Source organism: Lepisosteus platostomus, chromosome 8 (assembly GCF_059453375.1).
Source record: "Lepisosteus platostomus isolate fLepPlt1 chromosome 8, fLepPlt1.hap1, whole genome shotgun sequence".
Taxonomy (NCBI): Eukaryota; Metazoa; Chordata; class Actinopteri; order Semionotiformes; family Lepisosteidae; genus Lepisosteus; species Lepisosteus platostomus.
The window spans coordinates 33,182,574-33,210,192 of record NC_142618.1 but is presented as its reverse complement, the minus strand read 5'-3'; the positions used below and the strand labels follow the sequence as shown (position 1 = coordinate 33,210,192).

The 27,619-nt window shown below is 43.9% G+C and overlaps 1 protein-coding gene across 2 annotated transcripts in view; it reads left to right on the top strand.

Moving 5' to 3' along the window:
* LOC148657237 (1-phosphatidylinositol 4,5-bisphosphate phosphodiesterase gamma-1-like) overlaps positions 1 to 27,619 on the top strand; it is a 62,460-nt gene that overhangs the window by 19,777 nt on the left and 15,064 nt on the right. The window contains exons 4-26 of one of the 2 annotated variants that reach the window (XM_088643220.1): positions 486 to 533; positions 2,078 to 2,162; positions 3,156 to 3,236; positions 4,364 to 4,398; positions 5,628 to 5,700; positions 6,261 to 6,359; positions 7,078 to 7,196; positions 7,336 to 7,421; positions 14,563 to 14,683; positions 15,285 to 15,453; positions 15,600 to 15,719; positions 16,652 to 16,759; positions 17,442 to 17,629; positions 18,875 to 19,075; positions 19,717 to 19,836; positions 20,091 to 20,274; positions 20,486 to 20,563; positions 20,820 to 20,867; positions 23,690 to 23,793; positions 23,969 to 24,065; positions 24,575 to 24,641; positions 26,569 to 26,732; positions 26,989 to 27,085. In XM_088643220.1, coding sequence (XP_088499346.1) covers positions 486 to 533; positions 2,078 to 2,162; positions 3,156 to 3,236; positions 4,364 to 4,398; positions 5,628 to 5,700; positions 6,261 to 6,359; positions 7,078 to 7,196; positions 7,336 to 7,421; positions 14,563 to 14,683; positions 15,285 to 15,453; positions 15,600 to 15,719; positions 16,652 to 16,759; positions 17,442 to 17,629; positions 18,875 to 19,075; positions 19,717 to 19,836; positions 20,091 to 20,274; positions 20,486 to 20,563; positions 20,820 to 20,867; positions 23,690 to 23,793; positions 23,969 to 24,065; positions 24,575 to 24,641; positions 26,569 to 26,732; positions 26,989 to 27,085 — 2,492 coding nt within the window. The remainder of the gene's footprint in view (positions 1 to 485; positions 534 to 2,077; positions 2,163 to 3,155; positions 3,237 to 4,363; positions 4,399 to 5,627; positions 5,701 to 6,260; positions 6,360 to 7,077; positions 7,197 to 7,335; positions 7,422 to 14,562; positions 14,684 to 15,284; positions 15,454 to 15,599; positions 15,720 to 16,651; positions 16,760 to 17,441; positions 17,630 to 18,874; positions 19,076 to 19,716; positions 19,837 to 20,090; positions 20,275 to 20,485; positions 20,564 to 20,819; positions 20,868 to 23,689; positions 23,794 to 23,968; positions 24,066 to 24,574; positions 24,642 to 26,568; positions 26,733 to 26,988; positions 27,086 to 27,619) is intronic. The other variant, XM_088643221.1, reaches the window with a different exon arrangement.

The following is a 27,619-nucleotide window of genomic DNA, read 5'->3' as shown; positions in this document are numbered from 1 at the left end:
CTGGAAAGGAACAAGTAAATGTTTATTCCATACTGAAAAGAGAAGAAAAGAAACAACATTTAGGCTGTGGAGCCTTCTTCAGGTTTGACACCTGAGCACAGTACTCCTGGACCAAGTTAAACTGCTGGCCAGCGGCTTAGAAAAAGACTGTCTGGTCCCTGGAAAGAATCAAGAAACCTTTAATAGGTATTCTAGTTATACAGTACAAAGCTGATTGGAAAGCTAACATTATTTATTAATGAGAGATTCTGACATCAACAGCCAAGCTATCTGAGGAATAATATAGAAAGAAGAAACTTTGAAAGTAATGAAGCTTTGGCGGAATCTGACTTCACCACAGACGGAGGACAGTCTTAATTGGGCCACTAACAGAGGGGCAGGACATGGCCTGTGGCAGGACAGCACCCATAGAAATGGAGTTCGCTAAAGCTGCCACATTTAAGCCACCTTGTTTTGTGTGACTGTACGCTTGCTCTGTGTTGCAGGTGGCTGCGGAAACAGTTTGACGCCATGGACAGAAACAGAGAGGGCAGGTGGGTCCTGTCATCTGAACTTCAACCCTGGAACTTGGATCTACATGGGGAACCGGGAGCGAGACTCATGGCGACAAGGCAGTGGGCTGAAGGGAACAGAGAACTAGCATTAAGTTTTTGCAGTCTAGATTGATAGGGGACTCAGTATTAGGGAAATGAGACAGAGTATCAAAGCTACTGGTATGTATGGAAAGTCATATACTGTATAGGAGTTTAAGTCTAGGGTTTAGGAGAGTGTGGAATAGACCAGTCACCTATCAGATTGTACAATCCATTACAGTATCACACCCAGCTCTTAAATAGTATATATGAGTTAATTGTTGATTAATGCTGAGAAGAAATTTGACAGGATATAGTGGAACTCCAACGGGAGTATCGGAGACTGGGATAGAGAGAATGGGGATAGGGGCTGTGGGAGACTAACATGCAAGACTGGACTGAGGAACATCCTCAGTGAAACAGTGTGTCCAACCACGTCACCCACCCTGGCACCTTCCGCTGTGGGGGGAAGTGGGCGTGCACTTGAGTCCACACAAACAGGATGTCTGACAGGACGTGATAACAGGCAGCCTGGAGGGACAGGAAGTGATGTGGGGGTGGGAGAGAACAACTTCCTGTCCTCAGGGTTGGAAATATAAATAGAAACTCAATCAAAGGGTGCATGAGGAGTGTCTGGGTAATCACAACATAGCACTCCCACTGCCCCTCCAGGACCACAATGGGCCAGATAGCTCCATCTACAGACTCTGTAGGTGAACCAGCACCAAGAAGTTTGCTTGGATTGTATAGATCAATGATGACTTTTACTAGTACATCAGAGATCTGTACAATTCACATTGAGCAAACATAAAGAGAGCACACTCTCATCAGTGTCTGACAACTTAGCCATATATATCACACAGGAACAAGTAATAGGTTTATTCCATGCTGAAAAGAGAAGAAAGAAAACACAACGTTTCGGCCATGGTGCCTTCTTCAGGTGTGAGACACCTGCTATTTACAGAGACTAGCCTTGAGTGAGGAGAAGCACGCCTTGTTCTAGAACCACACAGCACTGGTGAATCTGGGATTCCAGATCATGGGACTGCCATTGGTGTCTCACACTGCCAGGTGTCTTACACCTGAAGAAGGCTCCACGGACAAAACCTTGTGTTTTCTTTTTTCTCTTTTCAGCATGGAATTAACCTATTACTTGTTCCTTTGCAGCCTACGCATGCTGACGCAGCTACCCACCTGAACATATATATCACACACTGACTAACCCAAATGCTCCTGTAAAAATAAGATGTTTTTCAGAGCTGTGTATTATTTCACTATCTAAGAGGTTTCACCTACAACAGGGCTCCGAGCTCATCCCCTGCTTTGCACTGCATTTGAAACATTTTGCATTTGAAACATTAAGTAGTGGGCGGTTTTCTGTGGTGCACAATCGGTCTAGAAATAATAATTACAATGATAACAGTAATAGTAACAATATATATTTTTGAGAAATGTTTCCAGGTTTGCCCCTGGGGCGACATTGTCTGTCTTTCTCTGTGTTCCAGCATCACAGTGAAGGATGTGAAGGCCTTGCTGCCTCAGATCAACTACAGAGTGCCCAATATGCGCTTCCTCAGGGATAAACTACAGGTACTGTGCAGAGAGATTGATGGCCTTTTCAGAGTGAGGCAGTTTGAGCTAAGTGCCTTATCAAACCATTTAATTACTGTAGTTTCACACTGTGATCCCTAGATTCTGGACAGCAGAGCTCTAGTGTCATGTGAAGGACAGGGAGATGGAGAGACACAGAGGACTGTACCTGTAAAGCACTAGATTTACAGTACATGTGTAAACATGTGCCAGAGGCAGGCTTCTGGTGTGTTGTCAGCAATCCTCTGAGTATTCCTCTTCAAACATACTATCTAAAGATTTTCAAAAACTAAAAACGTTTTGGAATGTTGTGTGAGTGCTAAAAGCTTTTGCCTTTCAACCCATTAAGAAGATAATATGTTCAGCACAGCAGAAACCCATTGAAATGTTATTTATGTTATGTTATTACATGTTACTGTTATTGCTATTGTGTAACTGTCTATTGTCTTATCTTCTGTCCTATTTATATACTGCACCTGAGTGACTAATGAGAAACGCTTTTCATTATACTATGCACCTGTGTAAGTTTAATGACAATAAAGTTTAATTGAATTGAATTGAAATGAAAATGAGCATTCTGCAGACCTGCAGGATACGTGCTGATGCCATTCCTGGCAAAAACAATTACTCATGAAACTGACCATAAACTTACAGCTATCTCAATTTTTTTTTAAACAAATGCTGTGATGTGATGAACACTGCTGAACAGTAGCTTCTCACAACCTGGCATACTGTAGGCAACCCCAGTAAAACCAGTGAAATGTATGTTTTGAAGATTAAGTGAACAGACACCTTCTATAAGGGAAAAGGCAGTCCCATGATTTGGAATCCCAGATTCACTAGTGCTGTGTGGTTCTAGAACAAGGCGTGCTTCTCCTCACTCAAGGCTAGTCTCTGTAAATAGCAGTTTTTCATAGATCTGGCAAATCCCAGAGGCTGTGCTTGAATCACTTTGCGTGAATTGCAACCCCTTGCACTATGCGTGTTTTTCAGGAGGTGGAGGCACGCTGTGACCTGTCCTTCCCCCATTTCTGTCAGCTGTACAGGACCCTCATGTTCGATGCACAGAAGAGTGTGAGTCAGTGACACCTTGATAGGCTGCCTGAAACCCACTGAGATTCATTGAGACATAGTGAGACACTGGAATATACTGCCTGAAACATACACTGTGAGATACCCTGAGATACACTGACACACTGGAATACACTGTGCGATACCCTGAGATACACTGACACACTGGAATACACTGTGAGATACCCTGAGATACACTGACACACTGGAATACACTGTGAGATACCCTGAGATACACTGACACACTGGAATACACCCTGAGATACCCTGAGATACACTGACCAATGGAATACACTGTGAGATACCCTGAGATACACTGACACACTGGAATACACTGTGCGATACCCTGAGATACACTGACACACTGGAATACACTGTGAGATACCCTGAGATACACTGACACACTGGAATACACTGTGAGATACCCTGAGATACACTGACACACTGGAATACACCCTGAGATACCCTGAGATACACTGACCAATGGAATACACTGTGAGATACCCTGAGATACACTGACACACTGGAATAAGCTGTGAGATACCCTGAGATACACTGACACACTGGAATACACTGTGAGATACCCTGAGATACACTGACACACAGGAATACACTGTGAGATACCCTGAGATACACTGACACACTGGAATACACTGTAAGATACCCTGAGATACACTGGAATACACTGTGAGATACCCTGAGATACACTGACACACTGGAATACACTGTGAGATACCCTGAGATACACTGACACACTGGAATACACTGTGAGATACCCTGAGATATACTGACACACTGGTATATACAGTGAGATACCCTGAGATACACTGACACACTGGAATACACTGTGAGATACCCTGAGATACCCTGACACACTGGAATACCCTGTGAGATACCCTGAGATACACTGACACTGGAACAAGAGATAGTTACTGTTTAAAAACCTGCTCAGTTCTGAAGTTCCAGTGAGTACTCTCTTATAGGACTTTGCACTGTATGGCAAATATACAGCACATGCCGTAGTGGGATTTCAGTGAGTAGTGGAAGGGAGGTGGGACAGGGAACGTGGTTGAGTGTAGGGGCGTTACATGCTTGAGTCCCTTGCTGTGACTCTCCTCCTGTCCCCCCAGGTCATCGAGCAGCTGGAGCTGTCCTTCCCCCTGCGGTGAGTCCCTCAGCACCCCCTGCCATTCTCTTCATCTTTTCTCTCTCTCTCTCACTCCCCTCCCGTCTTTCTCCCATACTGTCCTGTACCAGGAATATAATTGTGAAATACCACCATTCAAAAAGATTGGGAACATGACTCTCACTTTCTTGGCCTCCCTTACCTCCCACGTTTGAAATTAGTGTTATTTTATTGCCAAAGAAGATACAAGCAAGGTGTATCCCCCGTGGTGGTTTGAATTGAAGCAGTTTTGCAGGAAGTTTCATCATCTGAATACAAATCCAGTCACCTACTGTTATTTTAAATGAACGGGTGCTTTGATGTGATCATAGCACAGGCATTAGAACTACAGTATACAAAATACAGCACTTGAACACATGGCACAATTTCAGTTTTTATAATGTTGTCCCTGCCTTTCAGTAACTATTTCCCTAAAGATATCAGAGTCACCTTCCCCGAGCTCCTTCAAAATTAGGCTCAAACCCTCCTTCTAAGGGCTGTTATTAAACTGGTTCTGTGTGCCCCTTTGCTTTCCTACTGTACTCCATACTAACATCTACTGTCTCCTCTCAGTGCATTTTTGTTGGCATTTTTGTTCTGTAAAGTGCTTTGAGAAACCAGTTTTAAAGGCGCAGTCTAAAAAATAAAGATGATGATGATGATGTTGATGATGGTGATTATTACTATTATTATTATTGAAATGTTACACATAAAGGCTGTGAAAGAAGTTCTCAAATTATGAAATTGAAGTGAAATTTCATGCAAAACTCCTCTTTTTAAAGTTGCTGTTAATGTTGCAACTGTTAAATGTAGTAAAAAAATAGTGCAGGTGTGGAAAAGATAAATTAAACCATTTGTGGAGTAGAAAATGTAGAACCTTGGTGTCCTTCACTTCAGACAAGGAAAAAAGTGCAATATGGAGAGAAATTGGCTTGACCTCTCCTTCCTGAAATTGGCATCTTGCTTCAACATGCCGTCTGTGGGTTTATTTTGCTCTCTTCCTGCCTCTTTTTTCCTGTGAGCTGTCTTTTCTGTCCTTTGCTCTTCTCTCTCTCTCTCTACAGTGTCACTCTCTTCTGCTCTGTGTCCCGAATGTGAGGAAGTCACTCTATCTACTGGTCTCTGTTTTGTCTGGGTGGAATTAGCTCTTGATGCACTGATGCCCTGCCAATCTCTGGAAGTGTGTAAATGTGGCCTCTACTGTCCCTGTGTGTCTTATGTGTAAACAGGAATGTAGACCGTCCAGAACTATGCCAGATCTCACTCTATGACTTCCAGAAATTCTTGCAGCTGGATCAGAAGGTACTATGATCAAGCAATCAATCAGTTTTATCTAGCACAGTTTGAGTGCTCGCTCACAGGACTTTATGGTGCAAGGCAACAGCACAACAGAAGTAGGATTTCAGTTCTATAGCATAAAAAAAAAATTATAAAGATATTATAACCATTATCACAGACTTACTAGAATTTATAAGAAGCTTAAATGTGGGGGTGGAGTCTGAATACTTGCTTTAAATTAAGAAGAGATCACATCAGTTATTAGAAAACTGCAGTCTCCAGAGGGCATTCCACCATGAAAAACATAAGGGTAGAGTACAATTTCTTATGTCTCAGCTGTTAGTTTTCAGTGCCTTTGTTAATTTGGGTGCCTTTTCGCTTTCCAGAGCTCAGTTGCTGGGGTTTGTGGAAAGGGGATGCTGCAATTGAGCTTAATTTAGAATGCAAGGCCTTATTCGTTGGGCATGCAACAGGACAATGCCTTCTCAACACAGCTTTGGCTTCTTAGCATATCTCAGTGATGGGATCAGTTTAGGGGGCCTGGACACCTTCCTGTGTGTGTGACTCCACGTCTGTGTTCCCAGGAGATCTGGGCAGCAGAGCTGAGTCAAGTCCGGGAGTTCCTGTGTGGCTACCTGAAGGACAGGCAGCAGACAATGGAGCCCACATTCCAATTAGATGAGGTGAGGACCCTCGGAGAGCCACACACACATCTCATAGGCACACTGCCACTCACTGCCAAGATACACATCCTCCACCTGTCATTACCTCTGTCACCATCTGCCTGCCATTCACCTGTCTGCCTGTGGTACTCTTGTCCATGTGCTTGTCAGACTGCAACACTGTGTTTGAGCTCCACTCTCTGACAGTGTTATTCAGTCTCAGTGTGTCTGTCTGTGACACTGTTTGATCTTTTCTCTCTGACAATGTTGTTCACAGTCTCTCAGTATGTCTGCCTGTGAGACTATTTGAGCTCCATCTCTGACAGTGTTGTTCAGTGTCTCAGTGTGTCTGCCTGTGAAACTGTATTTGTGCTCCACTCTCTGACAGTGTTGTTCACAGTTTCTCAGTGTGTCTGACTGTGACACTGTGTTTGTGCTCCACTCTCTGACAGTGTTGTTCACAGTCTCTCACTGTGTCTGTCTGTGACACTGTGTTTGTGCTCCACTCTCTGACAGTGTTGTTCAGTCTCTCAGTGTGTCTGCCTGTGACACTGTGTTTGAGCTCCACTCTCTGACAGTGTTGTCCACAGTCTCACAGTGTGTCTGCCTGTGACACTGTGTTTGAGCTCCACTCTCTGACAGTGTTGTTCAGTCTCTCAGTGTGTCTGCCTGTGACACTGTGTTTGTGCTCCACTCTCTGACAGTGTTGTTTACAGTCTCTCTGTGTGTCTTTTGGCAGTTCCTGACATTCCTTTTCTCAAGGGAGAACTCGATTGTGGAGCCACGCGGCACGCCAGTCTGCCCCGAGGAGATGAAGAGACCACTGTCCCAGTACTGGATTTCCTCATCTCACAACACGTACGTGAAGAGGGGAGATGTGGGTGGGCAGATGGACTAAGGGAAGGGTTGTGAGTGCAAGAAAATGTCTCTAACACCATTTATAAGTGCTTGGTCCAAGCTATCTTTCTCCTCATTCTCTCTACCTCTGTCCCATCAGTTACCTGACGGGTGACCAATTCTCTAGCGAGTCATCCCTGGAGGCCTACGCCCGGTGCCTCAGGATGGGCTGCCGCTGCATAGAGTGTGAGTGGAGCCGGGCTATCGTTCTCTGCGCCACTGGTCCTTCATTCCTTCTGCTCACTCTGCATCTCCTTATCTGTTCACATATCATTTCTGTCAGCCCTTAATCCTGCCGACATTCACTCCCAATCCTGAGGAGGTAATTTACAATCCCCAGTGAGTACAGTCCTGAAAAAGTGATAATACTCACCAATTGAACAATCAAGTCATTAAGAGTCCAGAGTAAAAGAAAAAAAAAAGACACAGCTGTTCTCCAGAACCAGCAGTGAAGACCACAGATTCATCCCGTCGTGTTTTCCTCTCTCCCTCATTTCAGTTCACTTTGATAAGGACAGTGTTAATGACAGGAACCGCTGTCTGTCAGTATCAGGCCACAGTTTTTCTGTGTTGTCTTAAAATTCTCTTGATACTCCCAGGTACATAAAATATTATCTTCCCCATGTGGTCTAGAGGATTAAATTACGGTGGTCGTTCATGTCAGTCGTATGAAGCAGATTAACTAATTAAGGACCCTGCTTTTCACTTCCTGGCCACAGTATTAAATTTTTCACACACACACACAAAAACATTTTCCCTGTAAGGTGAATAGCATAGCCGCTAAGGTAGGGCCTCCCCAGCTGCCTTTTTTGATCATCCACACCAAAAAGGCCATTTCCCACAGAACATCCAGGCCTGAGCCTTTCTGCCATGGAGAAATACAGATGCTTCCATTCTGTTTGCTTCCTAGTTCCTAGCAATGAAAACATGTGCTCACATGCTCACAAAATATGTGAGCTGCTAGTTTATAACACTATAAGTTTGAATCAGGTGGGTCCTGGGCTTGTCTTAGGGTCTTTGTTTCCTTTAGGTGCTTGGGTTGCTTTAGATAAGTGGTTCACACAAAACTGTGAATTTCTTTACTAAATACTGTAAGTCTTGGCTCCACTGCTGGTGGGTGAACCTGAGAAGCTGCCCTGCAATCCTGGTGACATAAAGGCATTGCTCTCTTAATAAAGGGGACTTCTGTTTTTTTTCTGGATTTCACCTGATTTTCATCAGGTTACATGGCCTTTTCACCAGTGACCAGTAATTTGTGAGGAAAGCTGAGGCAATTTAGTACTGGCACTGCACTCTTGGATTCGGGGGTCATGCACATTAGAGCACGTACATTGGAGTTGGTCATGAAGGATTACTTAAGCAAAATGAAACCAAGTTATTTAATCAATATTCAAGATATGTTTATTTAAAATCATTCAGGCATGAATCATTGATTCTGATGCTCAGTATTATTCAGTTGTGTTTAAATAAATTAATTCAGCTCTGGCATTTATTCAGACCAATATATCTCATCAGTTTTTGAATACTGCGTCCACAATGTGGTTTTAGTCAGCAAAGGACTTGTTTGGATTGCTTTCAAAGTGTGTGTAACACAACACTGATAGTTTCAAACAGGTAGTCTGCACCCCTTTTGGTTTCAAAAGATGTTCTTACACAGCTTATCAAAAACCATTTAAGTACAGTAGGTCAGATCTAAGAAATATCATAACTATACAATGAAAGAGACAGAATCATATATTTACTTTAATTTCATGCTTTTTTACGTTTACCTTAAAATACCTAGGTGTGATGAAACAGTAGTTGCGCTTATATGCCTGTGCTTAATTTGTGTTTTCAATGATTTACCTTCTAAAACAATCCAGTGTCTCGCACACCCCCAGAGGTGTATGCGCCCTAGGTTATGAATCGCCACTTTACAGTCTTTGGCGGGTGTTCATATGCCCCATCAGGAGCTGTTTCTCCATTGTACATTTTGCAGGAGGTTTCACCATGTTAGAGCCATAATGCTTTCCCTGTGGGAGCTCCGTCAGTAGTTTCTGAATTCACAGAACTTTGTGAATTCCTATTTCATTTTGACCTGCAGGTGTGCGTCTCAGAGTGTGGTCAGAGATATTGGTCAAGAGTGCAGACATTCACACGAGACTGGGAGAGTAAGACCTGCAGCAGCTGTGTTTAGTCAGACTTTTCATTATAAATAGAAAACGAACACAGGTTTAATCAAGGAGTCGGTGTAGTTGCAGTGAGAACAGTCTGAGGGTAATGGTTTTATCAGGAAAACTAGGTGATATTTCCGTTTTGTTAGAAGAGAGAAGTAGATTTACTCACCCTTCCTTTTACCTTCCTTTTTGATTAACGGTGAGAAGTGAAATGCACAGACTGCATTTCTTCCTGGTTAAGGGTTAGAGGTGAGGTAAGATCAGATATGGACCAAATTTGTGTTGGGCGGGTAATTTACACCAGGGTTGGGCCAGCCTTGGTCCTGGTTTCACATTCCCTCACTGTTTACTAGATATGTGTTTCTTCAGGTTACAGCAAATAAGTGCAGGGACCCAAAAACTGGGTACCCTGGATGAATTATGCACAGAAGATACCAACAATTATTTATTTGCACATTAAATAAATGATAAATGGATTTCTTTTCAGAATCCAAAAAGCCTTATTAATATTGCTAACATTGGGATAACATTTAAGGGCGGTGAAGTCTGGGAGTTTCACCATGAATTCTAAGAATTTTGTCGTGAAAAAATAACATATTTTTTAAATCAACCCAATTCACCTTATTGGGTCACTTAAACTAGAGATTATTTTTGTTTTAATGTCTGTCATGTGTTGCTGTGTAATTAGGCTACCAACCTGTCTTGCGTTGACTTAGTTGTTTGGGTTCATAATCAAAAGTCAAAATGAGAACCAAAACTTTCTGTTAAAGAAAAGCAGACAACCAAAGCACATGCCAAAATTCTGGGCTTAATTACCAATCAGCCAAGACCAGTTCGTAAAGAAAAAGACCTGTAGATGTTGACAATCAACAGTTCTCATTACACTGAGATAACATGATAACAGTGTCTATACAGCAAGATGTTTAATTTCTCATCAGCACCAAGAATGTGAGAGACAGATTTGCATTTGCTCAGAAGTAAGAACATGAGCATGGGGGGTTTTGTAAAAGGGTTTTTTGACAGATGAGACCAGGATAAACCTGTACTAAGCTGATGAAAAGGGTAAAGCATCAAAGAACACCACCTCATCTGTGAAGCATGGTGGAGGTAGTGTCATAGCCTGGGCACGGATGGCCTCCTCTGGAACTGGCTTACTGGCTTTTGTTGATGATGTAACTTATAACAGCAGCAGTAGAATGAGTTCTGAATTGTACAGAGGCCTTTTGTCTTCTTGTGTTGAAGAAAATCCTTCCATGCTTCACCATTCAACTTGACAGTGACTGAAAAAGTACAGTCAATGCCCAGGAGTTCACTGGGAGAAAAAAGAGGAAAATCTTAGACCAGCCAAGTCTAGATTTTTGGACATTTTTGTAAATGAGCAACATTTTACATTCTGGAGAAAACAACTAGTCAGAAGTGAGAACACTGCTATAATAAGCACAATGTCAGAATGGCTGCAGCAAAGCATCTTAGATGTTTCCAGAGCGCGTTTGCTGAGCTCAGTAGGGCACAGACTTCGTACATTTATTTATTAAGATGAATAGGCATCAAAATACTGACTTTTACACACTGAAATTAACGTGGATGGATCCCAGTAGTTATGAACATATGGGTTGAACAGAAAGTTTATCTTTATTATAATATAATAATTTGTATTATAAAAGTCTCCATACAGGTGCTGCTTCTACAGGTTGACACCCTTGCCAGCGGCCGAGAGCAGAGTGCATTGCACTTTGACAGATTGTCTTTAAATCAATTGTCAGAATATCCCCACCTCCAAACGAGAACAAAATTGCAACGATTTTATTAACTGGCTGTTTCAGTAACTTAAAGTTTATATTTAAAGTAATAATTTAACAATATATGTAAATGTTTTAAGATATGTCTATGTTGTGAATGTCTGTAGATTGTATCTTATTTTTAGTTTTTGTTTTGTTTATAAGGGAGAGTGTCATAGAGACGACTCCCTTACCCCCTATCCTGATTTAAATACTTTTATTTTTTCACAATCTGGCAATGCCAGACAGAATTCACATTCACTGCAGCCAATTATCGCGCCCGGCTCCTCAATGGAATCGCTTTAACATGCTAATGCGTTGGTGTAACAGTCCGGGCGTGGCAAGCTTCTAATGTCTCCCGACTACGGCGAAAGGAACCTGTCTTTCATTGGAAGACAATGAACATATTCTACCCATACTTGAGAATATAATGCTGGTGCGTGGGCGCGGTGGGGTGCATTACCAGCTGTAAAAAAAAGTTGTTGTTTTTTTAAAGTCAATTGAGTTTCCATAATATTGCAGTAAGTGAAAAGACCATGGGCATTCTTCCTCCCCCTACATTCTCAGAGTAGAATAGAATGTATTATTAGCACAATTTATTACAGTGCTAAATTTAACATTATTGATTACTAATAATTTATGCTAACACCTAGCTTTCTTAACGTGAGAAGTACCACCGTAAGTAAGTACTGTACTTACTGGGTTTTGGAGAAAGGGGGAGGTGTCTTTCGCTTTGAAAATACCTGTGAAACCAGTTTAATTCGTCACAGGCAGCACTCCTGCAGAGAGTGATGAAAACCGCGCTGCGCCAGGCGAATGCAGATCAATATATTTGGCTTTTGGGCTCAGGTTAACATGTTCAGTGTTCAGTGTGTGGTAATTCGTTTGGTGCGAGTGAAGTTTTATTTAATCTCTGACCCAGGGAAAAGTGTGGTGTGGACGGTTAAGGAGAGAATGCAGGCTCGCGCTGTGTCCGTTATTCTTGATTCTTTTTTTCTTTTTCTGGTTTGGTCGGATAGTTTTTGTTTTTGTTTTATTAATAAAGTTTGATAATCGGCCAGTGAAAGCTCTGTTGTCCTTCACATGAATGCCTGAAACATTTTACAGAACACAGGATTTTACAGTATTTTTTCTTTAAAATACCAATAACAGCAACATACAGTTTACATAATATGTTGATGTTCCAAAATTAATATAGTTTATGACTTTATGACCTTCGTTATGCTCTTCGTTAATGTCTAAGCCGGAGCACATTTTTATATCTCATTTTTTATTTCTTAAAAAAAAAATCGTTTGCCCAGCCTAACAGTATTGTTGTTATTGTTTTTATCCTGTAAAGCACTTTGAGGAGCCACCTTTAAAGGCGCTATATACAATAAAGTTAATTATTATTACTATTGTTAATTTGCTGGACAGAGAGGTGAACATTATTACGCAGAAGACAAAGATAGCGATTTACGTTGCATTGTTCATTGTGCTGCTGTAATACAGTTTAAAATAATTAAAAGTCTAAACAGTATCAGCTTTATTTATGGGTTGTAATTTATAAAAATTACAAAATTACAAAAACCGCACTCAAAATTCAATTTAGAGCTTTCTGGCAAGAGGAGACATCCAAATTAATAATGTAACATGCTACTGTTTGTGCATGAATATAGTTATACTGCTATTTCCTTAGATACGCGATTCCATGGGTTTTTTTTTGAATCCCTGGCGGAACCGGGGATCCATAAGAATCAAGTAATAGGTTTATTCCATGCTGAAAAAAGAAGAAAGAAAACACATTCCATAAGAATCAGCGCTTTTATATAGCGTCTTTAAAGGTGGCTTCTCAAAACGCTTTACAGGATAAAACAACAATAAGAACAACAACAACAATATTGTATTTCATTGCACTTTGACAGATCGTCCTTAAATCAATTGTTGATTTAAAGTTTGACAGTAACCCTAACACTAGCCCTATTTTATTTTTTCAAAGAAATGTTTGTTAAAAAAAAAAAGTCATGGCTCCAGCTGGATTCAAACACCCAACGTGTGATGTATAAGTCAGGAACCTAGACCACAGCGCCACTGGCAAGGTCACATGATGAGTGTTGAAAAAGCCCTACAGAAACAGTATCAACAGACATTGTACAGCATTTACTATTCTTGTGTTGCTGTACATGAATATAATTATATCGTTATTAATTTCTTTAGATACACGATTCCATATTATATTCCCTTTTAATCAAATTCTAAAAGTATGCTTGTTGACTCCGGTATCACGTTGGTTAAAGACTTCAATGCTTAAAATGTTTAGGGAGAAATGGAATACTGGTGTGTATTTTTTCTTTAAAGTACCGAGACCAGCCATATACTGTATGTTTATGTTCCAAAATTAATATCGTTTATGGCCTTCACAAGTGTTACGGTATGCTCCTATTCTTTTTATGCTCAGCTACTAAGATTTCCCGTCAGTGGTAAAATTCAATATAAATATTCAATACTTAAACGGGCACAGTAAAGACATATACATACTGTATACAGTACAGTTTGCATACAGTAATATGTTTATGTCCCTAAATCAATCTCTTTTATGAGCATGTGAAAAGCATGGTGAATCGGAGATTCTCAAAAATTACTGTACTTTGCATGATTGGAAACAAATGATGATTGCGAAATGCTGTGGTGTTACTTTTACAAAAACGGTCAATGAAAAAAAGAATGTGGACCAGGGAAATACTTTGAGTTTAAAGCTTGTCCAAGGTAATTCATTATTAATACTATTAGTAATATCTTCGTTAAAGACTTTGATGGCGACAGCTCAAACATGAGAGGTTGAGCTTTATTAGCTCCACCTTGCGGAAATTCCGGATACTATTATTTTACTTGCGGTACCACGTGGTATTATGAGGTACTATGTGAGAATTTACGGTAACTCGCGGTAGACTGCGTCAAGCACACCGCAAAATAATGCGGTATCGCCTGCTTGTTTTGAATGGCTGCATCTGTATATTGTATTTAGCATTCATATTAGTCTAAAAATCCAAATGACTTGACTGTCAATCCAAAATAACTATTTTGACTTTGCTGTCCCTGTACGTTTATCAAATTCATTCAATATTCGTTTTCTTCACTACATGTAATTTTTATCTTTAGATTGGTTTTGGAGAAGGCAGCGGTACAAGCATGGTGGTCGTGTGTGGGAAGGTTCTGATCACTTTCAGAAATGTTTAAATGCTTTTTGACAGTTGACAAGTGGCTGGGCACGGCACCTGTGCTGCAGATCTTAAGATAATCTACATAAAGCAGTTCCAGAAAGTAACTAAACCAGTTTCTGAGGAAGTTCGGTTGTACTTGCCACCCGCTTGCACTCACCCTGACCACCACCGACACGTCTTCTGGGTGTTTCAGTGGACTGCTGGGATGGGCCAGATGATCTGCCCATCATCTATCACGGCCACACGCTGACCTCCAAGATCAAGTTCCTGGACGTTCTGCACACCATCAAGGAGCATGCCTTCGTCACCTCGGAGTAAGTGACACACCGCACACCCAGCGTTCATTCCACACAGCCCCCGATGACGCACTGGCACAGAGCAGCCTTGTGTCACGTGTCTGACTTCCTATGTGAGTGCTGAAAACTAAATTCAGAGAGCTTTATAGGCATGACCAATAACATACAGTACTGCCAACATTTGCAGTGGTTAGCACTGGTGCCTTGCAACGCTGGGGCCCTGGGTTCAATTCCTAGGTCCTCTCTGTGGAATTGTGAAACTTCTCTCCCTGTTCCACATGGGTTTCTTCTGGGTGCTCCAGTTCCCCCACAGTCCAAAGACGTACAGTACTGGTAGGTTATGGGTTCTGGGAAAATTGATCCCTGGTGTGAATGTGTACATGTCTGTATACATACCCTGCCTTGCGCCCATTGCCTGCTGAGATAGCCTTCGGCTCCCCTGAGACCCTGAATTGGATAAAGTGGTTAGAAAAGGGATGGATTATTATTATTGGAGGAGGCTCTTTTCCTCAGGCTGTGACAGGAGATCATATTCTGAGTAAATAAGAGGCTGTTATTGGCTCGAGGACAGAGATTATTGTCATTCTACTCAGGTCCGGCCCTCCTCCTTCTCGCCCAGGTACCCGGTGATCCTGTCGATTGAGGACCACTGCAGTGTGGTGCAGCAGAGGAACATGGCCTCCCTCTTCAAGAAGGTGTTTGGGGAGATGCTGCTGACCAAACCAGTGGATGTCAACGCCGAGGAGCTGCCCTCCCCCCACCAGCTGCGCAGGAAGATCCTCATCAAGGTGGCCACCCCTCTTTCCTTCTCTTGTTCTGTCCCTCTGCTCGTTTGTTCATTCACTCCAGGGGTGCGTGTGAGATGTGTGTGTCTGTGTATATGTGCAGAGTATGTTGTGTGTCTGGACTGACCCTGGCTCTCTGGCTTCCTCAGCACAAAAAGCTGGCCGAGGGGACACTGTATGAGGAGGTGACGTCGGCGAGCTACTCGGAGAGCGACATCAGCAACTCCCTCCGCAACGGCATCCTGTACCTGGAGGATCCCATCGACCATGTGAGTGGGGGTCGGGACGAGGAGGGGCGAGGGGAGAGGCTGGAGATGAGAATTCACCACCCTAAATTCACTGGCCTCCTAGTCCTGAGGAACATAAGAACGTTTCTAGGAGGAGAAACGTGTTTCTTTCAGGAGGTGGTATAGCTAGTAGCTGCCCTGTCTGCCCAAGAATCAGAGACTGACACCACTGGACCCACATGTGTGCATTCCTGAACTGGATTTAATTTAATCTCCTCTCCTTTCGGCCACATTTGCAGATTATATACAGTGGATCATTGATTATCTGGCACACTACCAATGAGTTTTTCAATAACTGGATGATCACATCAAAAGTCTTACAATAGTTTAATAATCTCTTTGTATTTTTGGGCATTGTATTTTGTTGCATGTTTTGAATTTTTTCACTAACTAAAAATGATCTTAGTAAAGCAAAGTGTATTTAAAAACATACAAATAGATGACACGCTCGTGTTTAAAGTGATGTATTGCAGAAACAGTGCTGAACAGTACGCATGACTTCAGTTTGTTTAATGCAAGGTCCAATACAATATGTTTAGTACAGTCCCTGTTTAATGAGAAATAAAAGATTGTAAATATTTTATTATATACTTTAGACAGATCGTCCTATTACTGTCCATAAATGTTGGAAGGCAGATTATCAGTCACCAAATAATCAATGATCTACTGTTAAAAAACTGTTTTTGTTGGTGATGCGGGAAATGGTCACGCCAATAAAGCACCCTGAGTCTGAAGGAGCATGGAGAGGTGAAGTGAGGGGTTTGACTGGAAACCCTTTAAGATGTGGGGCAGGATGGGTGAAGAGGTGGCCAGGCAGTGCTTCAGGGTACAGATGGGTAGCCACAGGCAGTGGCAGCAGCTCAGCAGTGTGAGTGTGTGGTAGGACATCACTCTCTGTGTCTGCTTTTCCACAGACCTGGACCCCCCACTACTTTGTCCTGACCAGCAACAAGATCTACTACTCTGAGGAAACATCTCGCTACCAGAGCCCGGAGGAGGAGGAGGAAGAGGAGAATAAGGAGGTGAGTGGACAGAGACAGCAGCAGGCTTTATGATTCTGAAATAACTCACCCCTGTTTGTGAATGACACATCATGCCACTTTAATAATAATTCAGCAAACATGTACAAGTTTCTGGTGTTTACATCGACTCCTTCTGCCTTACATCTCCAGTGCAGATGCTCTTCTCTGAGTACTGGCTGCCTAACTCTGTTGTATCCTCTTCATCACCCTGCCCACTTCCTGTCTCTTAGCCCTAGTCCTTCTCTTGGCATATACTGTACACTTGTCCCCTTCTGATGTTTTAGCAGTTCCTCATCTTCCCTCTCTGCCTGTTGTACCTGCTTTTTCTCCTCCAGTAGAACCCTGGTGTGGAATATGAGGCCTAGAAGCCTCAGGCCTGTACCATTCTTGACTGATGACTCCTCAAGACTGCCAAGACTGCACCTTTATGGTTGAGACCTGTAATTACTGTAACTGCTGCCCCTTATTGCACCACGTGTTGCATTCTGTTGGTGTCTAAGACTTGTGTTCATGTTTCTGTACCTTAGTTTTTTCCAAGTGATGTTTTGCAGTGTAGGCATTGACATTTTTTATTGTTAATCGGTTGGAGCAGGGGCATGAGCTGAATTGACTTAAAAAGCAGAAATAACAGGAATGGTGCCACTCCATTGTGCCCTGTGATGACGCCCCTCCCCTGCGCCAGGAGCTGAACCACAATGAGCTGCACTGCAGCGAGCGCTGGTTCCACGGGAAGCTGGGCGGTGGCCGCGACGGGCGGCAGGTGGCCGAGAAGCTGCTGCAGGAGTACTGCGGCGAGGGCGGGGGCAAGGACGGCACCTTCCTCGTGCGCGAGAGCGAGACCTTTGTCGGGGACTACACCCTCTCTTTCTGGTCAGTACGCCGTACTGTAGGCACTGAGGGAGACAGACACCACAGTATGACCTGGGGTCACGGCTCTTCCTGATTTACATCAGCGTCCTAGTGCCTCACTGGTGTGGTGAGTAAACACATCAGTTAATTAGAAGGATGAGCAGACACTGAAGAAATATGCAGACAAGTGCAGGGATTGCCTTGCAGGTAGTGAGAACATTTTAAAGATTAGCATTCAGCCTTTTGACAAAAAGGAATAAACAGTACCTTCACAAAACTCCTCAAGAATAATTAAAACCATCATACTCTACATTTATTTGGGATAAGTGGTTTTTTGTTAGTGCTCATCTAAACTTTGCATTTACATGTTTGCATGATGGTTTTAATTGTTTTTTGTAACTCATTGTACACATCTATTGTATATATTTTATATTCTCATTCCATTAATCTCTATATTGTGGTGCTGTTGTAATTGATGTAACTTTTTTCTGGAAATGGAAATGGATTTTGTCTGCAAATATTGACTTTTACCTTATTTAAAATGTAGTTAATCTATAAATGGGGTGGTCACTTTGCATCTCTCCTGTTGAAGTTTTCTAGGGAATTGAATATTTCTTGTTGGATGTGATGATAAAAATGTTTCTGGAGTATTGAAAAATGAGTGCAGATTAATACATGTTTCCGTTGCACCTTGCATCTTACATAAAGTATATTTGGCTCAGCTCATTGAGCATTCAGTGTTTCAACCACCCCTCTTCTGTCAGGGAACCGGCAGGTAGTTTTCTGAGGATCCTGTGCGTAGCTGTGAATTCTGCGGGATGCAGAGGCAAACGATCCAAAATCATAATCCAGAAGCAGGGTCGATAGGGGAAGCTATAGATCAGATAACCAGATAGAGCTGAGACAAACCAAGAAGAGAATCTGAAAGGCGAAATCCGAGAGCCGAGATCGAAGAGGGAAAAGTTAGGCCCAAAAACTGGGAAATCCAACTAGACTAAAACACACACTAGAAAACTTTAAAGGAGGCTTCTCAATAGTGAGCATGGGTTGGTCCCTGAGGGAACTTTAAATACTAAAGGGAGAGGGATGTGGTTGGATAATTGGTTCAGGACTGAGAATCTGTGGAATCTGGTGCCTGTGAGAATGTGATGGGTTCAATTAGGAATGAGATAGTGAAACAGTGGGTTTGGGAATGTAATGGCGTTTAAGAGGGAGAGTGCGGGGCATGACATCTTCTCCCCCGTCCCCTGTCTGTCTCTTTCCCAGGCGGTCTGGACGTGTGCAGCACTGTCGCATCCACTCAAGGCAGGAGGCAGGTTCGACCCGGTTTTATCTCACGGACAATCTGGTGTTTGACAGCCTGTACCAGCTCATCTGCCACTACAGAGAGGTGCCGCTGCGGTGCAACGAGTTTGAGATGAGGCTGGGCAGTCCTGTGCCCCAGCCCAACGCCCACGAGAGCCGAGAGTGAGAGCAAGGGAGGGGGAGAGGCGGGGGGGGGGCAGATAGGTACCCCAGCCAAATGCCCCTGAGAGCTGAGAGTGAGAGAGGAGGGAGGGGGGCTAGAGAGTAAGGGGGACCCAGGAGGAAGAGAGGAATGCAGACTGATACCCCAATCTGAGAGCAGTGAGTGAGAGTAAGGGGGAGAGAGAGGGTATCTGAAGGGAGGGAGGGGTGCAGAATGTTACACCAGCCCAGTGTCCATGATAGATTTGCACAGAAGGAAGCAGTCTTGATTAAGAGGGGAATGAAGAGAAGTGAGAGCAGAGAAAGGATTGAGGTGGATAACCAGCAGGACAGTGTAACAGAGAAAAATGGAGAGAGGAAGAGGGACAAACATATGGTGACTGGACACGAAGAGCTGCACAGATGGGATATTGATTTATTTATTGGTAATGGACAGTGTAGGTTAGACTGAAGAGGGGTAGGAAGTTAAGAATATGGCTGATGTTTACAGGGATAATACGTTACCCAACTCTCTTTCTTATTCTGACCCTTCTCTTATCACACTCTTCCCTCCCTCCTAATGTCAACTTCTCGCTCTCTCTCTCTACACTCCATTCCTCTGCCTCTCCCTCTGTAACCCCCACTCCCCCATCTCCTCCCAGGTGGTTCCACGCTTGTCTTACCCGTCTCCAGGCAGAACACATGTTGATGAGGGTGCCGAGAGACGGGGCCTTCCTAGTGCGAAAACGCAGCGAGGCCAACAGCTATGCCATCTCCTTCAGGTAAGCGAGTGCTAGACCACATCTCTCACCGCCTCCCTGTCTATCACACACAGTCTGGCCTGCATGCCAGTCTGGCCTTCTCTTTCACTAAACTCTACTGCACTCAGGTAAAGCCTCCATTACTTCCCACCATGCCTTCCCTGCCTTTTGCTTATGCTCTTTTTCTGACTTTTTACTTGAACAAACCGGAAGGTAGGCCGTCATTCTTCAGCACTGGTGTCAAATCCTCTGTTGGCCCCTCTTTGTCATGTCAGGGCGGAGGGGAAGATAAAGCACTGCCGCATCCAGCAGGAGGGCCGGATGTTCATGCTGGGCAGCTCAGCAGAGTTTGAGAGCCTGGTAGACCTGGTCAGCTACTACGAGAAGCACCCGCTCTACCGCAAGATGAAACTGCGCTACCCCATCAACGACGACACCCTGGACAGGATGGGCACCACGGTACAGGCAGAGAAGGGGGAGGGTATTGCATGAAGATCATTCAGAGAGAGGAGTGAGAGGCACAAGATGGGATGATGCTGATGGAAAAGAAAGAGAGAGAGAGAGTTGGGAGGGTAAGGTGAGGGAGCTGAGGAGAGACGTGAGGGAGGGAAGGTGATGGCCAAGAAAGAGAGAAGCAGAGGTGTTCAGCGATGTCCTGATTTTTCCACAGGAACTGGATTATGGGGCACTGTACGAGGTTCGTTCCCCACACTTCTACGTGGAAGCGAACAAGATGCCCACAGCCAGGGTAGGTCATGGCCTTTGGGAGGGGTCTGGGAAAAGGGAGGGTTGGTGTGTCCTTGTAATAAGATGCTGTACCCCAATAAATTGGCCCCAGCTGTTGTCATTAGTGAGCTAATCTACAACGGGCCAGCAATCCATTCATCCTATGTGATAGTGCATTTAAACTTGGCTGAGTTTGTAAATGTCCAAGGTGAAAGAGCAGTCTGCGGCAGTCCCTATACTGCTTTGTGCTGTCAGTAATCACAGTGTTCTGTGTTCAGATCTATCGAAGGAGGAATGTGCAGAGGAGACCTGGCCGACTGAGCGAGGTGCATGCTCTTTCCAGTATGAAGCAGGGAGAGCTTAGGGAGATGGCAGTCTGGAACAGAGCTCTAAGTGGGATGAGAGGGCAATGTCAGGCCTGTGGTTCACTCCACTTTCCATTCTGTGCCAAAACCAGTGTAGTTCAGACAAGTCCCATTGAGAGTCATCCAGTTCATTGCAACACATCCAGCCCAGATCATTGCAGCCCAGTTTAGTACTGTGCTTTCCAGTTTAGCATAGTATAGTCTCCTGTGTTTATATCCCGTTCAGACCATCACATACAGTATATGTATCCTCCAGAAATAGCCATTTTATCCTACTCAACAAGTAATGAGACTAATCATGAACCTGTGAGCTAGCAATATAGCACTAATCAGAAGATACTGCTTAAGGTTAATACTTAATATGGAGCATTTCTTAAAGATATTCCCCTTTGATTCTTAGACTATACATTTCCTATTTTGGTGTAATACAGGCCTTGATATTTTAGACTTCTTTATCAAATATATTAGACAGTTTGAATACAGAGGAGAGAATATGCTCTGTGCGCGTATGTGGTATCAGGGTTGGAGGTGGGATTTGTGTGAGGCCTTGAGATTAGAATGTGGACTGGGAAGGTTTGCAGACCCTCAGTGTTTACTCACTAAGCTCCTCTCCCTGTCTGATCTCTGAGCCAGCTTTGTTAGGGACTGGGCCGACTGGCACAGCTCAACACTGCCACCTCTCGGCCGGGAGGATTTGCTCTGCCTGCTCTGGCTATTTCTTTCCTCCCAGATTCCACTGTGCTCTTAGAGCCCAATGGAAACCTGCTTGTTGTTAAAGCTGTTTAATTCTCAGTGATTTGAGATGTTTTCAGAATGACTCGCATTGTTGAAGAACAGGAGGGCAAGATGCTTTGGAATTAGATCTATGCCCCTACAAAAATGAAAGCACGTTATTTTTCTCATCACATCAATGGAAATGCATATAGTAGATCATCAATTATTTAGTAACTAATAATCCAACTTCCAACATTTTCCAGCACATATGGGATGATCTGGTAAAAGTATATCCTGTGTTGGTTCCATCCATCCATTTTCTAACCACTTTATCTGAAGGAACCTGAGCCCATCTCAGCATGCAACATCCAAAATTAGGATACACTCTGGATGGGGTGCCAGTCCATCACAGGGCACACAGACACAAACATGCACAGAGTCACAGCATGGACAAGTTCTCCAGAAGCTAGTTAACCTGCCAGTATGTCCTTGGATTGTGTGACGAATCTAGAAAACCAATATGAACACAAGGAGAACCTCCTGAATTGAACCTAGGGCCTTACACTGGAAGTCAGCAATGCTAACCATTGTGCCACATTGCTTTCCATCCAAGAGTATACGGAAGCAATACTTTGTTTCTCATTAAAGAGGTATTATCAGCTGAAGTAATATTCAGCGCTGTGTTTCTGCAATGCTGTACATGAGTATGTAGTCTATTTGTGTCTGGAGCAATTACTCCGTGCTTTATTTAGAACATTTAAAAAAGATAACACATTCAAAACACCACATAACATTTACTCAATACCCCAAAACTCAATTATGTAAAAGGAAGTGCATGAATACGTTACAGTAACAATTTTAATGTGATTATCTGGAGTTTAGGAAAATTGGTGAAAACATGGCGATCCCTCCTCCCCCAGTGGTGCAGGCCAATTAATGATCTGCTGTGTGCATAATTCTCCCAGCTCCTGGAGGTATATTTCAGCCTCCAGTTACATGTTTGTGCCCTACTGGATTCTTTTTTTGAAAAACAAAAAATTTTTAGATGGAATAAACCTGGTGCCAATCTCAGTAAATCTGCACAGAAAATGTTAGTAATAATTTAGCCGGGTAGAGAACTTTTCCATTCCTGGAGGCCCTCATTCCAGCAGCGTGTTTAGGTTTCCTTAAACATTCAGACAGGGTGAAAGGGATGCAGTTTAAAAAACAATGACACCACAGTATAGATAAAATCAAGTATATATGTTTATGAAGTTTCAAAATATTTTTGTCACAAATACCTTTAGTCAGCTTTGGACTTGCAAAGAAAGAATATTTTCACAGAATTTTGGTGGGAAGAAAGAAAAAGAGCACTTTTTCACACTTAAGTACTGGTTACGTTTTGCCTGACTGGTCAGCAGAAACCCTGGAACAGTGAGCAGGTTTTTTGTTTGGCCGCTTGTGAAGCTTGGAAAGGTTTTGTGAGCTCAGTGATGTGGTGGAAACATCTAGAAAACGAAACTTCTACAGTTGTTAACATCTGGAACACCCTGTAGCCCTGCAGGTCTGGATCGCGGCTCTCACCTCTTCGGAATGAAATTCCGTGATTTGCTGTTGAAGAGTGGGAGCATTTCCTCTCCTCCTCTTCCCTTGCACCTTTCCCTGATCACGGGGACTGATCAGCATATAATCATATAATCATTAAAGAAGAGTGACAACTGATGAGTCAGAGTACAGTAGGGTTTTGAATGTGCATGACTCTTCAGCACATTGATAGAAATTGATAGATTGGTAGAAATTGGTGATTGCTGGAATGACAGGAAATAAAATTAAAATCAAGCGTCCCTACAGCTTCCCCTCAATTCAACTGATGAGGCAATTGCTCTCCCTTCTGGGGCTGCTGGTGCGTAATGGCTGTCACAGAACACAGGTATCTTTCAAGAAACAGCTGGATGAGATCAATTAATGACTAATTAACAATCCTCTCATTTGTAACCCTTATGTTCTGTGTTGCACAATGCTATGCTATGCTATGTTTTGTTATGTACTGCGCCTTGTTATTGATTTGTGTGGGTTGTGTTGTATTGCAGTGTACAGTGAAGGCCCTGTATGACTACAGGGCCCAGCGAGAGGATGAGCTCTGCTTCCCCAAACAGGCACTCATCCTTAACGTGGACAAGCAGGAGGGTGGCTGGTGAGAGAGGGGAGTGGGAAGAGGGAGAGGACAGGGGGAGGGCTGGAGAGAAACAGGGGAGGGACTGAGGAGGACAGGGAGGAGTACCTGGGAGACAGAGGGATTGTGGCAAAAGAGAGAGACAGAGTGTAAGTCAGACAAAATGGAAAACACGCTGTCTTATGTGGCCCTGCAGGTGGCGTGGTGACTATGGGGGCAAGAAACAGCTGTGGTTTCCCGCCAATTACGTGGAGGAAGTCCCCAGCTCTCCCACGCGTGAGCAGGATGAGGCTGTGAGTGGAACGGACAAGCAGACACGCAAAGAGACATGGCTATCCTCACAGGCAGACATGTTGACGGACAAACACATGATTGAGTCACAATCACGGCCTGAACAGTTCAACATTTATTAACATTGACAGACACTATTTACGTCAAAACAAAGACAGAAAGGATAACATAGTACGTTGTGTCTTATAGCAGCTTGGGCATGACCATGGTACATGTCAACAAATGCGATAGCTGCTGCAGAGACACACCAGTGGTTTATAACTCAAGTGAAGGACAAAGCAGGGGGGCATTAATTACATTGCTCTAAATATAAGCCCCTCATAATAAGATGCCCTTCCCTTTATCATTAAACCACCAAATTATCACTGGCATCTTCAGCAGTCTACATTTCACAATACCGACTGGCCAAGAGACAGGGGTGGTATCACTGCCGTGTTGTGTCTTAAACTCCTGATGTCTCCTGATTTCGCTTTCTACGTCTCTCCACTTCCTTTTTCCCTCCCCCTCTCAGTCAGCAGAGAACAGTCCTCTGGGTACCTTCCTCAAGGGTTTCATTGATGTGCCAACCTGCCATGTGGGTGAGTCTCTCATCCTTATGTCTTTAGTCTGTGTTCCTGCTGTCTGTGAATTTATTTGTCCTACTGTCTGCATCTGTGCATGTTTCTGTTTCCACCCATCCTTGTTCACTGGCACAGCCTGGGCACTTGCCAAAAAAAAAACTTAGGTGCTTATGTTGACCCATCATTTACATATTCTGGAAAGTATAGGGGAACAACAAGAAGGCAAACAAAATATTAGGATATATAGTTAAAAGTATAAAACCAAGTGTCAAATCAAAGGCTGTCATGATAAAAATGTACAAATAAGACCTCTTACAGAATATTGTGTACGATTCTGTTCACTGTGTTTACTATGTGAACTAAGTGTTTGTCAGTGTCCTGTGTCAGTGTGTCAATGTCCTGTGTCAGTGTGTGTCAGTGTCCTGTGGCAGTGTGTGTCGGTCTTGTGGCAGTGTCTGTCATTGTATGTCAGTGTCCTGTGTCAGTGTCCCATGGCAGTGTGTGTCATTGTCCTGTGGCAGTGTATGTCAACGTGTGGCAGTGTCCTGTGGCAGTATGTGTCAGTGTGTTTCAGTGTCTTGTGGCAGCGTGTGGCAGTGTCCTGTGGCAGTGTTACTCAGTGTGTGACAGTGTCTTGTGGCAGTATCTGTCAGTGTCCTGTGGCAGTGTCTGTCATTGTGTGTCAGTGTGTGTCAGTGTCCTGTGGCAGTGTCAGCATGTGTCAGTGTCTTGTGGCAGTGTGTATTAGTGTCCTGTGTCAGTGTGTGTGAGTTTCCTGTGTCAGCGTGTGTCAGTGTGTGTCAGTGTCCTGTGGTAGTGTCCTGTGGCAGTGTGTGTCATTGTCCTGTGGCAGTGTGTTTCAATGTGTGGCAGTGTCCTGTGGCAGTATGTGTCAGCATGTGTCAGTGTCTTGTGGCAGTGTGTATCAGTGTCCTGTGTCAGTGTGTGTGAGTTTCCTGTGGCAGTGTGTTTCAATGTGTGGCAGTGTCCTGTGGCAGTGTGTGGCAGTGTCCTGTGGCAGTGTTACTCAGTGTGTGGCAGTGTCTTGTGGCAGTGTGTTTCAACGTGTGGCAGTGTCCTGTGGCAGTGTGTTTCAGTGTCCTGTGGCAATGTGTGGCAGTGTCCTGTGGCAGTGTTACTCAGTGTGTGGCAGTGTCCTGTGGCAGTATCTGTCATTGTGTGTCAGTGTTCTGTGTCAGTGTCCTGTGGCAGTGTGTGTCAGTGTCCTGTGTCAGAGTCTATCATTGTGTGTTACTGTCCTGTGTTAGTGTGTGTCATTGTATGTCAGTGTCCTGTGTCAGTGTGTGTCAATGTCATGTGGCAGTGTGTGTCAGTGTTCTTTGACAGTGTGTGTCATTGTATGTGAGTGTTCTGTGTCAGTGTCCTGTGGCAGTGTGTGGCAGTGTCCTGTGGCAGTGTTACTCTGTGTGTCAGTGTCTTGTGGCAGTATCTGTCAGTGTCCTGTGGCAGTGTCTGTCATTGTGTGTCAGTGTCCTGTGTCAGTGTGTGTCAATGTCATGTGGCAGTGTGTGGCAGTGTTCTTTGGCAGTTGGTATCGGTGCTCTTTGACAGTGTGTGTCATTATATGTCAGTGTCCTGTGACAGTGTCCTGTGGCAGTGTCCTATGGCAGTGTCCTGTGGCAGTGTGTGTCAGTGTCCTGTGTCAGAGTCTGTCATTGTGTGTTACTGTCTTGTGTTAGTGTGTGTCATTGTCAGGTGGCAGTGTGTGTCAGTGTTCTTTGGCAGTTGGTATCAGTGATCTTTGACAGTGTGTGTCATTATATGTCAGTGTCCTGTGACATTGTCCTGTGGCAGTGTTCTATGACAGTGTGTGTCAGTGTCCTGTGTCAGTATGTGTCAGTGTCTTGTGGCAGTGTCTGTCAGTGTGGGTTTGTCTTCCTCCCAGTGAGTTCATGAACTGTACCTATGTGCTTGTTGTCCGCAGTGATACAAAAGGATGGGAAGAACTCCAGGCCCTTTGTGTTCACATTACACTCCCAGCAGATGTCTCCCCCTGTCCAGATGCTGGACGTGGCGGCCGACACCCTAGAGGACCTCAACGGCTGGGTGTCCAAAATCCGTGAGGCTGCACAGAACGCAGATGCACGGGTCAGTACCAATGGACAGATCAATAGGCACATGGGTCAGTGTGAGCAGACAGTCAGGCAGGTGGACGAAAGGGTCGGTAAGGACAGTGAAACTGTCTCCAATATCAAGAGTGGCAAGAAACAGACATCAGTGATAAATTTGGAGAGTGAACAGACTGAATGTTTAGTATGGTGGAGGGAGCAGTAGATGTGGTGGAAGGGAAGGCAGAAGGTGCTGATGGTCTGGTCCTGATGTTGTGCTGTTTCTTTGGTGACAGATGCAGGAGGAGAAGCAGATGGAAAGGAGGAAGAAGATTGCGCTGGAGCTGTCAGAGCTGGTGGTGTACTGTAGACCTGTGCCTTTTGATGAGGAGAGTAAGGACTGTTATACATTCAACATACTGTATACACTCTCTGGTCACACTCTTCACTCCTCCCTCTGTCTACCTGACCACACCCTTCAATAAGGGCAAATTCATATTGCTTCTAGATCCCCAGATCATGTAGCTATCAAACGGGCCATCAAACAGACTAAGTGGGCTGAATGTAACCATCGTTTGTAACCATTCTTTTATTCATATGAATGTTACTATCACCTGTGTCTAAGAATCAGTGTTATCGGTTTTAACCTGGCTGTTGTCAGGAACAGTTCTTTCCGGGCCCTATGCGGATGACACGATCTGGAAGGTGAAGAAACAATAGGGAAAAATATCATGCAGGAGTGGGTCAGGAGACGGGGGGGCGTGTTCGAGGTGAGCAGGTGTCCAGGGGAAGTGAGTCCGGGGCAAACAATACAAGCATATATCCAAAAGGGAAATCCAAAATGGGAGGCAGAGTCCAAGACCAGGGGATCCATCCAAAGTAATTAAAACCAGAACCGGGTCGGGACCGGCGGGACAGGGAATCAGG